The sequence below is a fragment of the Sander lucioperca genome, chromosome 5 (genome assembly GCF_008315115.2).
Source record: "Sander lucioperca isolate FBNREF2018 chromosome 5, SLUC_FBN_1.2, whole genome shotgun sequence".
Classification (NCBI taxonomy): domain Eukaryota; kingdom Metazoa; phylum Chordata; class Actinopteri; order Perciformes; family Percidae; genus Sander; species Sander lucioperca.
The window spans coordinates 38,734,980-38,750,051 of NC_050177.1; the positions used below are offsets into that span (position 1 = coordinate 38,734,980).

The 15,072-nt window shown below is 38.8% G+C and overlaps 1 protein-coding gene across 2 annotated transcripts in view; it reads left to right on the plus strand.

The window, feature by feature from the left end:
• The window catches only part of zgc:158328 (uncharacterized protein LOC567225 homolog), a 64,353-nt gene that overhangs the window by 5,771 nt on the left and 43,510 nt on the right, over positions 1-15,072 (plus strand). For both annotated transcript variants that reach the window (XM_031293186.2, XM_031293187.1), the window contains exon 5: positions 14,050-14,172. In XM_031293186.2, coding sequence (XP_031149046.1) covers positions 14,050-14,172 — 123 coding nt within the window. The remainder of the gene's footprint in view (positions 1-14,049; positions 14,173-15,072) is intronic.

Below are 15,072 nucleotides of genomic sequence, written 5' to 3' on the forward strand. Positions count from 1 at the left end.
GTTCAAGCCAGAATCCATGCTCTGCTCCCTCTCCCTTTTCAGCACTCATCGTCGATTGGCCTCTTGAACGTTGCTCTCTTTGGTATCGCTGCCAAGTTATGGTGGTAGAGCCCACTGTGTGTTGTGGGGGCCGACCGGCCACCTGCTTCCAATTTCTGATCTGAGACAGAAGGCACCGTCTATGGAAATGTATGTCAGCCACTGACACCAAGGCCATGGTGTTGACACTATGAGGTAATAAACAGCCTGGACACAGCCCAAGCATGTGCTGAGACGCTGGAGCCTGCTCTGTAATAGTTGCATTTACTCCTGCTTGTGAATGCCACTCTGTCTCACTCTATTAAAACTTGGATTGGGCTTGGCTTTGGTTAAATTGGTGCATGGGTCTGCATGAAATTAAGAGAGTGCAGGCACATATCAGTGTGAGGAAAGAAACCATCTGGACCTTACTAAAGAAGCCTAGCTGTTTTCAGAGCACTTTATAGTAGAGTGATTATGGACAGTTCCTATCACTGGATCCTGTTGTAGTGAAGGTTTTAGCTATGTAATGAGACAGCTAACGACATCAGCAGATATTGGGGGGGGGATTCAGGTTGTGATGACACAGTATTAGATACTAGAAGTAATTACATACAAAGTCTTTTACATTTGGGGTAAATAATTGCCATAGAAACACCACCAACGTAAAAACAGAATTTATTGTTTAAGAAATTACCTTCACCGATAAACGTGCTGTGGACAATGTTATTACCAACTCTGGGGAACTCTGCATGAAAGCTTTACAGTTGTTACAGTGGCAATGTAAATCACTTTTTCTCACATGGGAGTCGTCTTTCTTCATATGAAGTCAAGTGTTTAATCCCCAGGACCTTGGGCTGTCAAGCCATACAGGCTTGGTTTCCTTCCCTATTAAATTAAACACACCTGTCTCTGTGTATGCCCCTACAGTATATGTAAACCTCTGTACATATGCTTGTGTATGTGTGTTGTGCTTATTTGTGTGCCAATGAGATGGAGTTGCAGAGAGTAGCATTCATTGGCAGCTTCTAGCATTTGAAGGAGGGCAGGTTTGGAAGCTTTGGGTATACGTGACTATATGTGTTTGCTTCTATTGGATACAATACTGAATGTATGTCCTTCTTGAAAGTTACCTAAATTAAACTCTACATGTAATGGTTTTAATACAACAGCAGCCATCTGGGACTGTGTCACAGATTATAGAAGACTGAGATGTGGTAAGGACTCAGGGGTGGCCACATGGAGAGTGAGTCCTTGTACAGGCTTATTAGCGTATAGAGGTAGGGAGAAGGAGGTGATTAAAAGGACTGGAGGAAAAGATGCTGACTCAGAGCTCTAGATTTTAAATCCTCAGCGCATTCCTCAGCACGTTCCCTTGTGGTTTGTTTCTGTTCCTGTGAAGAATACCATACTTGAAACATTGCATACAGCTCTGTTACGCTAAAACATGTCGCTCATGCTAAAGCTGGGGGTATAATACTACACATACATTTGTTCACTATTGTGTCCAGATTAAAAGTAAGCAAATTTGGGTTTTTGTGAAATAACTTTTGCTCCATTTTCTGAGCAATTTAAGACATGTGCTTTTGAACTGCTTTCAAATGTGGCTAAAAAATATTAGGATTTTGGGAAAACTCTGGAAAAACGATCTGGTATTGTCCTGCATTATGAATCCTTAGCCAGTGTTTGAGCCGCTCTCTTCCACTGTTTTTACATTTCTTAGGCTGTAATATCATTCATCCCTGCATGTGACTCCTTTGGGCAGAGGGAAAAATCTGCCCTGTATTAATTTTACTGGTATGGCTGCTCCTGCACTGAACCTTAACTAAAGAACCTGTGGAAGAATTCAAAATGGAAAGAAACCATATTTTCTTTCAGATTTCTGGAAGTAATTAAGCTCAAAAATGCAGTTGAGTCAAAATTTCAAGATGTAGTTATAACACAAAAACCTGATTCATTTTGGTGAAAATTGTGGTGTTAAACCCAATTCAGGATGTAAAAATAGGTGAAAGATGATAACTCTGTAACTTCAGGCAACAGTGATGTCTTTCACAGGTCTGGAATGATCCTTCCACCTTAAGTTAACTAACATACCATGCTTACAGTAGAGTTTATCCTCTCTGAGTCTTTCTATGCAGTTAGTTCCACTGCAGAGCTCTGGTCAATTATATGCATTCTATTTTGACTCCTGAGTAACATGAGCCTATTGAACATCTATTTCAAGTATTTCTCTGGCTGTAAGACAAAAGGGCATATTTACAGAACTGTTATAGTTCCAGGCTAAATCATTCTCAGCAAATGAGGTGAAGACATAATCTTGTTTGCAATAACATTTATACACCAAACTCTCTTGCTCTTAACACTGTTTAATCATGGATACTGGACCCATAATCTAAAGAGCCAGTTAAAAGATTAAAGGTCTTGAATTGTGTCAAAAGTGTGCAGCAGACTGTGTTTTGAATTAAGATGTGATGGGAACCATATGGCTGTAATGATGGCAGGCCTTATTGTTTGTTCTGGTCTCATTTCAAAGATTTCTTTGACCAAAATGTAGTCGCTATAGCTGCTGTGGTGCTGAAGTTTTTGAGGTGTGGATGTCATGATGATTTTTATTTTCATAAAGAACTGCAGTGCAGACCACATGATTACCTCTGACAGGTTGGTCTTTGCCTTGGCTTGCAGCTCTCCCATTCTGTTTATTAGAGGTTACTGAAAAGATTCACTGATAACTATGTTAACAATGTAAGCCGTCAGAGACGAACAGATTCCTTTCAATTTGGCTGGATTGGTGTAATATAATTTGAATCATTGAATAATCAGTACTTTTCTCCTTAGACATTTTCTTTGGACATCCAAAACTGTATGAGCAAAAACATTGTGAAGATATTACTTAAGGCAATCATTTATGGTAACGATCAGCTGTTGAAAACTGACTTAAAAGCCACTGCAGCTTCTGGCAGAATACATCAGACCTTCCAGTAATGCAGACAAACTTGTCTGAATCACCAGAGCAAACATTTGAGTGTTTAATTAACAAAACTACAGAGAATCCAAAGGCTGCAAAGCACCAAAGAAATGTCTGTCAAATGTTTTCTTGCTGTGTTTTGAAGATCATTTGCCTGCTGAAAAGGTAAATCGATTTTTAAGTACAAACATTTCCTCTATAAAGATTTAAAAGGCCAGGTGGCGTATTGTTTCAACCAAAGCTGCTGTGAGAAAAGTACAATAACATATTGCTTTTTCCCCCACAAGCTGTTCCACTTTCTGTATTTTTTTTAATTATTGACAGGAAGCTGAACACTAAAGTTGTGTGACTAATAGTGAATCCATCACACGGTCAGGTTGAGGATGTCCAGGATGCACAAGGAGAGGATGTATCATAATTCACTAGATAACAAAGCTGTTGAACAGCAGACATTTTGTGTGACTCTTCCTGTAGATAAACATATGTCTGTCTAGAACAACAATGAGACTAAGATGGCAGTATTCACTTCTTTAAGCTCTGTGTTCCTCAAGTCTGCCATTAACTGTGCGGATGTAGGCATCATATGCCAAGACACAAGCTTAGAGCTAGCATGCCTGGCAAGAGGACAGACTGGATAATGCAAGTGCTACATGCTAAGCATAGCTATCAGAGGAAGAAGCTCGTTAGAGCCCTAATGTACGGTGGCCGACAGGGGCAAACGCACTGCAACTTAATGAAACACACGCAAATAGACAAAACACAAGCAAATTAATAAAACATCTTCATTAATTTGACAACACATGCGCAGCATTTAGCAAACGCGCTGCAAATACACACAACACAACCGGGGCACATTCAATCTCAGAACGGTGTGCACCGTTGTGAAACAGTGTGCAACTGCTTTGAGATCATAGACTGTAAATATTAAGTCTATGTTTGAGATATGTTTTCTCTTGTTTGGTGGGTGTGTCTCTAGTTTATTGGCTCAGGTCACACGCGATACTCAATCAGCAGAGATGTGTCTGTAAATTCATGGTAATAAAAAGGCAGAGCACTCTCTCCTCATGGGGGCGAAAATCAAGCTGTTCCACTTAGTGCTCCCCCTGGAGGCCTGGAGAACTTCCGTTGTGTAATATGCAGCGTTTTTTTTTTTTGTTGCATTTGTTTTCGGGGAGTGTGTGCTTTTCTTTAGCATTGTTTCTGTTTTTTGGATTGTGTGCTTTTCTTTTTGCATCGTTTCTGTATTTGCAGCGCGTTTTTCTAAATGCTACGCATGTGTTGTCAAATTAATGAAGATGTTTTCTTAATTTGCTTGTGTTTTGTCTATTTGCGTGTGTTTCATTAAGTTGCAGTGCGTTTACCCCTGTCGGCCACCGTACTAATGACTACCATATGGCAGGGAAGTTCTCACACACTAAACAAGCACACCCTCATCTCTCCAAATGCATCAAGGCACCATTGTTTACCAGGTTAATGCTGAGCAGGTTGGAGCTATAGCCTGTGTGATTGACCATGTGCTCCCAAAGCTCACTGTGAGATTCATACAGTAGCAGTGCAGCAATCTCAGATTAAAGGATCCTCCTTGAACATGGGTTGGCTATGGCCATGAAGTGTAAGCATTAGCAAAATAAACTCACTTGTAGGGATCAATCATCCTCACTTTACTAACTAATAACGGTTAGTGGTAAATAGTATTGAAGCTGTTTAACTGAGTACATGTGTTACTGGATGTTTTTCTAGGTGTTTCATGGTTAACTTTATAGACATGGATTAAGTCTAGTCCAATATTAAAATCAATTTGTACGGACCATTTTACAATCATTCTAAGCACAAAAGTAAAATCAGCCTGTGAGATGCCAAGTAGTCTCATATTTGCTGAACATAAGGCATTTAAATCTACAGCCACATTTCATACTCACTGTGGAAAACATTTTCTCTCCTATTTACTGGTGAAGCAAACAGGATGGCTTTTCCAGATGTAGAAGTTGACAGATGCTTTCATGGAGATAAAGAGCAAAAGGTTGGACTTTAAGGGCAGTTGTCCAGGTGTTGTTTCAGAACACATTTGTTCATTAATAACTTAAATCTGGTAGGATCATCATCTCAATTGTAGACTTAAGTTCTCAAGACTGTGTGATTAGTAAAACTGTGCAGACTAATGTAAACACCCCATTGACTTACCCTTCACAATGTGCATGTGTGAGTTGACACTTTCTTGCACATCCTCTAAAAGTCACTGAATCCCTTGAATGGAATACCCTCTAAGGCGTACAAGAAGCCATGTTGTTCACTGTTGTTTATCAGTTCATGAAGTTTGCAGTTCATTGTATCATTATTAATACTAAAGAATATACAATTGTGGTAATCATGGCAGTTTTGTTTATGACTGCTTATGAATCACCTTCTGTAATTCAGTTCTCATTTTAAGTGATGCATGTACTTCAGTTTGTGGGCGAAGTGTGCAACCTGTATCCAATGGGTCAAAGTGTCTGCTTACAAAATTAGAACAGCACCCAGTTTGATCATTCAACTCATGAACTCAACTCAGGAAAGATAAGAAATATGTGCACAGCAAGTGGCGAAACTGTGTCCTACTAAGACTGTCCCATCTGATTCAAGCATAAACTATACAGTCTCTAAAAGAATCCCCATTATATTAGAGCATAAATTCTGTGTTTAAGGGACAAATGGGAAACATTTAAGCTGCTGGTGTGAGGTGGTAGAAGCATGTGATCATGTGGTCCAAAACCTTACGTAGACACTGCAGTGAGAAGAGAGGGAAAAATACATGTAGTTTTCCAATGCTAGTTCCTATCTTGATCAAAATGTGACTCGAACACTAGCTCTATGTTTCACTCTATTATAGTGTGCTTGAATGAAGAAATACGGACAATTGGTTTTCTTCCTCACAATTGAAAGCCTTGATTGATTGTATCCCTTTCTCAAGCCAGCCGTCCATTTCATTCAATGCAACATCTTGAAAACAATCCCTGTTTGTCTCGTCTTTATTTACTATTGAGCTGATTGTTGAAGCTCACTTTCCTCTCTGTGACAGGTTCCTTAAAGCTCCTCAGCTGTCTATGAACGACCTTTGACCTTTGGTCTAGTTCACAGGATCTTGTGTTTTTCCTAACAGCCCTTGATGGATCTTTCTTTCCTCTGCTTAAAATACTCTTTAAAGTAACCAGAAAGTGCAACTTGTTTTCTGTCACGGTAGCCACCTTTCCCAAGATACAAAAATATGTATATTGTTGTATGGGCAAAAGCATGGAGCTACAACTCTGTAAATGGTTGAGAAGCATTATTAACATGCTTTTTAAGCTTTGAACAGCAGCATCATACTAGTATAGGTTGATGGGTGCATCTCCAAAATAAAACAAGAAAGAGTCTACAGCCATGCTGAGGCTGTACTTAGGCACAGCAGTGCTTTGAGCTAATTAGTGATGTCAGCATGCTAACATAGTCACAACGACAATGCTAACATGATGTTTAGCAGGCATAATGTTTGTCATGTTCAACATCTTAGTTTAGCATGTTGTGGCTGATGAGAATGTCATTAGTTTTGCAGGTATTGTTTTTTTTTTAAACTGGACACATAATTTCAATAATTAAAAGACAAAAGAGCACCAAAGTGATCACAATATTCACCATGAATGTTTGTACCAAATTTCATAGCAATCCAATACAGTACTTGTTAAAACATTTTACTCAAAACTTACAATATGGTGGTGCTATAGGAAAAGTAGGTCATTAGGATTCATCATCTGAGGAACATAAATGTCTGTACACAATTTCATTATAATCTGTGGAATTTTTGTTGTAAAATTTCAGTTTGGACACAAGTGGATTTTGAGGAGCATGAAAGACGGTACTCAGAACTGAGAGCAATGGTTGATTAGATAATCATATCCAAACAAAACACGTGACCAAACTTTGTGTCTGCCACTTAGTGCTCCCCAAAACATTTTCAAAGACAAAACCGTAAATGCACACATCACCGCAGCAATGCAGCTGCAGCAATGTACAGAGCCAATGAATAATAAATAATCATAATAAGCAATACGTTTCGTTTACCTGCATTTTCAGCTAGCAGATTAAAATAACGAGTGCATTACTGGCTGCGATAAGGCCAAAGAAGAATTCAAAGAGCTGATGGAGCAAAGGAAATGGGAGATGGGAGTGAGCCTATCAAATCATCAGGTGGAACATCTCAGCATTGAAATATTACAAAGCGCAGTGATTTTACAGCCTTATTAGCTGTCTCTACAGTAGTCCTCACAGTTCTTATTTATACCCTATGGTTTATTTGAAGAGTGGATGTTGCAATATCAAATATATTCGGAAAAATCAATTGAGACATTGTTTTTAAGAGATGAGCGTTGCAGACTTTATTCTTAGACTTAGACAAGTTGTTTGATAAGTTGCATTCCTTTTCTATTTCCATTTGTTACAATAGAAATGTGGGAATAGAGACTTGTAGCAAATATGAATAATTCCTGCCAGAGACTTAATTTCCATCTAGAAAGGAAGATACTGTAAATCACTTTAGGTCTGAGTATCACTTCCAACCACTGAGATACAAGCTCTCCACAGTCGTTGAACAGCAACGGGAGACATGCCACGCAGCTGCTGATTCAGTTATTGATCTGGACTTTTTTTGCCTAATGTTTTTAACATGAGGGGAATAGACACATGGTTGAAGGTTTATTGATTTATTTAATATCAAAGTAGTTTTTTTAGAGGGAGGAGGAGCGTTGGTCCTTGTAGAAATTGGACAGGGGCAGGGCATGGATGTATTAAGAGGGGCAGGGGCGCCGTATAGGGGGGAAAAGTTAGGACAATTCCAAGGGCCCATGACTGACAGGGGCCCCAAAAATAGGTAAAAACTAATATAAAATTATTAAACCATCATCATTCAGTATATATATTTCAAATATAATAATAAAATTAATGATCTCTTTGTTTTTACTTGTTTTTGGCAGTAAAAGTTAAATATCCCCATTGACCAAAAAATAAACATCCATATTTACAATGGACAATGACAATGTTGCCAAGTAACGTTAAATCAAAATCTGGTTTTCAAAAAAGGAAAGAGAGAAAAGAGAGAGAGGAAAGACAAAGGAAAAGGAAAGGGTGTCAAACTGTAACCCAGTTTTTCACCAAGAAAGGTGGGTAGCCTATAGTCTGTGAGTGGTATTAACCTGTCGGCCTAATGTCCATAGTGAAATAAGCTAGCTAGCTACAGACTAGTGTTAGCCTACATTTAATCACCATTTAATCAGTGCAGGGAAACGTTTAGCAAGATATTTCATATTAAATCACTGTCCCTGCCCCTTTTAGCAGACTTAACAACAGATGAGTCAGCAGCACCCCAGTCTCCCCCTAACTGTGCCCCTCCCTGTCCCAGTGAAGAAGGTGAGCAACATTGTGTTCAATGACATGCCAGTTAGCATCATTGAAGGGAGTCTGTGGGGATTTCTCTGTTTCTCTTGCTTTTTTTACCATTACAAAAAAGAAAATGAAATATTTATTAATGACAGAAATTCAAACACATTAATAACAATTATTTTCTCACATAATGATCATTATGAAATAAAATAAAAAAACGACCTACTGTCTGTACTGGATGCTGGACAGTTGGAAACAGTGAGTAGCTTACCTGAGCCTGCATGTAAGATACAGACAATATTAACTGTATTGAACTACAAGAAGCAAGACAGTTGCAAGCCTTTAATTAAAGTTATGTAAAGCTTTTGATGGAACAGTTAGGTCCTAGAGATGTGGTGACAACAGCTGCGCAGAGGGGGCCCAATTTGATTTTTTGTCATGGGCCCCAAAATTCCTGGTGGCGCCCCTGAGGGGAGGTACTGTACTGGAGAGGACAAGTAATGTCAATAACACCTAATGAGATAAGCAGGAATCGGGACTCCTTGGCCAATGTTTGTCTACAGAGAACACAAGAACATTCAAGCAGCTGTCTGTTCTCTCCGTTACCTGATGGGAAAGCATTATCGCTACCATTCTTAAACCAACAAGAGACCAACACTTTCCATTTGACTCTGAACTACGAATTTGAAAAATAATAGTATTTCAAAGTTGCATGTAAGACAGCACAAATAAATGGTGTCAGAGAATGGCTGAGTTTTAAAGATATGGAAAAAGAAGACATACAGATGTGCTTCCAAAATGTATAAAATAATGTCTCTGTTGACGTAAATGGTATGTGTCAGCTATCCTGTCAGTCCATCACTGAGATGAAGATTGATCATCCAGATTTGTAGGTACGAGCTCAGAGGCCACACGAGGGAGTCAGGACTGGTAAATATCGAGGAAAAGGCAGCAGGTGTCTGGGTATCAGGGGTCATGGACCCAAAGGGGTAACATTTTTAATAAATTATGTGTTGCTTCTATACCAAATAAATACTGGGTGACAAGTTTGTTCCTGTCGGGTTTCCATGATATCATGATCTGTTGTCCTGAAACATGTATGCTTGACAGAAAGAGAATCATGGAAGGGACGGTTCCCCCAAAAATCTTAGCAATAAATGCATCTTTTCTAAGGCAACGAACATGATTGTGTAGTGTACTGGATGCATTAGGAAAAAGGCCCAACTTGTTTTGATAATGTTATATTGTTGAGAACTTTTATCTTAGAGGATAAAAGTCCACTATTGACATCGGGCAGGTCCGTGGAGACTTAAAAGAATTGCATGCATGCATCTGTGTAATGCGTGTGGGTGGGCGGCCTGTGTGATACATCCCTGATGCACGACAGCTGAACCATGGCATCGTAATGCCAACATGTGTGAGTAACACTGTTCAGATTCAAAGTCAAATAGATTGGTTTCCATGAATACTTTGTGTTGGTCACAGTTAATCAGATTGTCTCTCTGAGAGACAGCAAGGGGCTGTTTACAGGTACAGTACACATGTAATGAGATATACTGGGTTAATAAGGCAATAAACCACTCAAGGCCATGGTTCACAATGAGCATCTGAGAGCTCTTGTTATGCACAAGGGGAAGGTTTAACGTGCCCCATCTGGAAATATTTATGATTACTTTTCTATTAGCAATCCTGTTTATGTACAACAATGAATAAAAGTAGTTCCAACCTCCAATTCTATGCTCAGGACACCTATGTTTTAAACTAAAAGTCTACTAGTGTCCATAGACTAGAAAAACAAAGCATCTGTGACTGCACCTATACATTTCTGAAGAGATGTTTAAAAGTTTGTATTTGGGTTTATCGCTTGCCACCATCTTTGTAGGTATTACAATTTCTAAAAAGTCATTGAATAATGTGCTCAGAAAGTGTGCAGATACCATGTTGATTCTTCTCAGCTTTGTCTTCAGAGCAAAGCTCCATTCTTCACCTCCCTCCCACTGATTGTTGTACAAACCATTCGTGTATTTCTTTGGCTGCATGCATGACAGACTTGTCTTCAGTAAATCTACTTATATTTCATTCAATCGCTGTGGATCAATCCCTTAAGTCTCTCAAATGATGATACATTATGTAGTTAAATCTTTTCATGAATGTTTGGTCCAAGAGTCACTAACAAGTCAGCTAATCTCTTTGTCCTGTTAAAGCACTTTTACTCCAGAATAATGTTAATTTGATGACCGTCAGGTTTGGTCAGAGATGCAGAGCATGAACTGATGACATTTTTGAAAGGCCGAGCCACAAAGTCAAAAATGGCAACATTTGGAAACCAGGATCATGAAACTGTGTTAAATTCTGTCTTTATTTGAGGCTGCAGTTAAAACAAGGGTTATATTTACGAATGGTCATGAGTTGGCTGGCAGTGCAGTTTGGTCACCACATGCTAGGCATTGCTAACTGGTCACTCTTGAGCAACATGTGACTTGCTGCTTAGTAAATATCATGTTGCCCAGAACCTTCCTCAATGCCCTGTCAGGGCCTGAATGTTGAATGTTTGTTCAAATTTGGTTTCTCTCTCTGCTCGCCATCTTCTTGATGATGATGGCAAATGACCCCGAGCTGATCTGGAGAGCTCACAAGGGCTCTCAGGAGCTGCGGGATCAAAGTGGGGATGTGTAAGGGGGCATAGCCCTGAGGTTATGGGGCCATGTCACTTCCCTATTAGTTAATGAAAAGTGCAGAGCAAGGTTGTTTCTCAGTGTGCAACTATGTGTGTGAACATTTTTCAGGTTTAGACAGAAGTTTTTTTTAGATCCCCCCTTAGTGAGGGGAAATGTGCTGAATGCTGGACTACTGTGTAAGTAAAGGCTTGTAAAAGCCAAGGCAGGGTAGCCAACTGCTGTGAGCAAGGTCACCCTGCCATTTGATTATCCATTGCTGAGGAAAAAAATGCACATTGCCAACATTTGCATGTAGCAAAGCCTAAATTTGAAACAATCTGCCCAATAAATCATCATCTGTAGAAATTTCTAAAACAAGTCAAGCCTCTCCAGATGTGATTACACTGCCTGCCCTTAGAAACCAAGTGTGGGTGTGGCCTGAAAAACAATCATGGCGACCCATCCTTAGTTTCTGAGGTCCTGCAAAATTCTACAGAGGGCCACATTACCAACAATTCCACAATTCAAAATATATAGCAAACATTTTTGCAGTGTTCATAACGCTACTTTCCTGGCTTTTCTTGTCACCAACGTTGCTGATGCATTACCTGCTGCAGACTTTATTACATAAGAATGTAAATCAGGAAATAAACAATTATTACCCTTTACTAGCTGATGTAGTAAGTAGTAATAACTACTGAAGAAAAACATTTGTTTCTGTGAGCTTGCTTCAGCTGCTGTTCTTCTATGGTTTGTTTCACCTACTGTAACAAACACGTTCATCTCTCTTCCTCTCCACGGGGAAGATTCTTGGGAAATACACATGGTCGTAATAATTCAGCACCACCCGTCGAAACTACTGTGCTTTGCACCCCATCGATTAAAACAGTCTGAATAGAAAATCGATAATGCATCTCACATGGTCAGCTGGAGACAATTTCGCCCTCCTAGACTGCTGTGGTTTTGTGCCATTTTGCGTCAATGTGTTTTTTGTACACGTTTATTCATGTGCACACATATGGAGGAAAATACATGTTTTCTGAGCAATACAGGGCTGATTATCATACCCTTGTCTGTTTATAATACTGGCCAAGTTGTCCATGCTCCATGGGTATCTTCCTGGTTAGAGAAACAGATGAAATACAGTGTAGACATAACCTAAAACAGAAATTGTTTTCAGGTTTTTTACCAGAGGGGCTTTGGAGTGCATCTATGTTGGCTTTTGCTTATTGGCAATGCATTTAACAATATGTGCTTTAGATTAACCTTTACATAAATTCCTAAACACCAGGGGATGGGACATTACACTGTGCCCATACAAAGCCTAAACAATTATTCAAAACCTTAATTACAAACTTGGTAATGATCAGATGCACTTCCTTGTTTATTAAAGAAGAGCCATAGGCAACTGTGGGTTAATTTCACAGAGTAACCACCTGTAATTTGATACACCATGATTATATAGGCATACCTTGATTTATCATGTACTCTTCATCTACACAGACAAAGTGGCAAACATATTGTTAACTTAAGCATGCTGCTCTCTACCTTCTGCTGACTCCTGTCTTTTTTATTTCAAAATTGTCTGCCCAAGTTGTGCTTCTGAAATTTCTGTTTCTGTTATTCAAAGATAAACAAACTATTGCTCAACATGTAGCCAAGGAATCCCGTTAAGTCCTTTAACAGATCGGGGACAATACTAAATTACATTTCCTGTCTTCTCTGTTACCTTAGTCTTCCTCTTTGACAGGGGGTGTCCATGCAAGTGCAATGCATTTCTCTGTCACCATCTCCTGAAAAGTTTGGCTAAGTTGCTGCCTCATAAACTAGAACTACTGTAGCAGTAACAGCAGTTTAATCAGTTTCTACAAGCATAAGGATAAAGTTCATACAAAGATCTATGGACATTAAATGGAATACTGTGTCCAGGAACATTCTACATTTGCGAGAGAGAATAATAGTTTCCATCGGAAAGTACTCATTGACCACCATCTGACAGGCATCCAAGATTCATCTTACCTCTTGTTAATACACATACCATTTCCACTTATAACAAAGGCATGAAACAACATCAGGGGTGCATGCATTTCTATCACAGGAAAGTTAACAGAAACACAATTGTTTTTTCAACTTAATTCGTAAAAAAAAAGCTATCATAAACTCTGTTTTGATATATTGTATGTTACACCACATATATAGCAAGTATATTCTGTTTAGCACCACAATGTTTTTCTTTTTTACTTGAATATGACGACTGCAAATATTTAATCAGAAACTAACTACTTAGCAACAGCGACATTAGGCAAATCTTTCCTGTCACACATTTTAGCCAGTGATCAGTACACTATGAATGTAATACTGGTAGCCATATTGATGTAACAGATTAATTAAGTAAGCACTTTTGCATATAGCAAAGTCAGATGTGTTTAAAGACATTCTTTGGTGGTGATGCACAGCTGATACGAATCAATATGCAGTATGAGGAGCCTGAGGGAGTTTGCTGGTGTACAAGAGCTAAACAAGTAACCAACCTGGAAACCATTTCACCCTCAGAGATGAGTAAGAACATGAGAAACATAGGAAGACCATGAAAACTGTTATTATGCTTTACAGAGTGGGCTAACATAAGGCTTATTTGGAAATAGCTGATGCAATAAAGTGATAAGGAAGAAGATTCTGGAGACTGTAGATCATTTTCAATTTCAATCTTATGAAGTTGGTGAGCCGTTGGTGAAACGACAGTTTTTTTTACATATGGGAGTTCCCTGGCATCAAAGCATTTCTGTCACAGAGCTTGCCTCAAGAGCCAGCAGGGTCATGCTCTACAAAGTGATGAGTGAAAGTAAACGCTGTAAAGGTTTTGTTGATTTCCTTTCTGCTGAAAAGGGAAATAACTAAACAGCATATGAAGGAACTCCACAAAGAGCGAGAAAGTTTAGCTAAAAAGGTGTGAGAAACCTTTCTGTTTCGTGGACTGTGCATTATGTTAGTAAATCTGACCTTTTAATCCTTTTCTTTCAGATGTTAACGAATGTGAAGTGGATGAAGGTGGCTGTGAGGGGTACTGTTGCAACACCATCGGCAGTTACTACTGCAAGTGTCCTGAAGGCAGTCGACTGGGGCCAGATGGCAAGGCATGTCACGGTAAGATGGACATCTAGATGTAGCTGCTGTGCACAAACATGGACAGATTGTAGCAGGCTCTCTGCTTAGGCTCTTATTAGTTAGAATGAAAATGAATTTACCAGTAAAGATGTCTGTTGTGTTTTCAAACAAACTTATATACTACATGTAATAAATTATATAATAAATAAACTATTACATGCCCATAATTTTTAAAAATATTTTTTCCCCCAATATTACACAATGACGCATACTGTAACAACTTACTTTTAGTCTTATAACAAATGTATTCCTCTGCTTAGTGAAATAGGAACAACATGTGTTATAGCACATAATGGGGTCAATTATAAGTTTATCATGTGAAGCTGTCATTATAAAGTAAGGCCTAACAAACATGTTGAATCCATTTTCAACCTCATAAAACATTTGCCAAGATTTTCTTTCATGTTCTGAAACATGCATTGTATACATCAGCTTGAGGTCTTGATGTCTTGAGTCTCTCAAAAACAATATAAGAACCCACTCATTCAATAACCCTTCAGCATACCTTTAAATTCATGCTTTTTCCTGTTCCTAATTCTAGTATACAAAAACACAACTTTCCAAAACATTGTTTGACGAAGATCCAACATTTTTACGCTGCACAGCTGGAATGCTAAATACGTATTACCAAAAAATAATAACATTGGTGTGTTGGTTGCCATATTTTCTAGATGCATAAAATAAATTTGTTCTAGGATAATATGTTATCCATTTGAATGAATTTAATGGCCCTTATGATTGTGCAGAAAGGTCAGGTCATCAAAATTCAATTGTCCAAACTAAGTTGACCAACTGAAATCTACTTAACCGTTTAGACTCCAGGTTGTAAAGTGCTGAAGCAAGCACACACATAGCACCTCTTTTTAAAAAGCTTTTCTT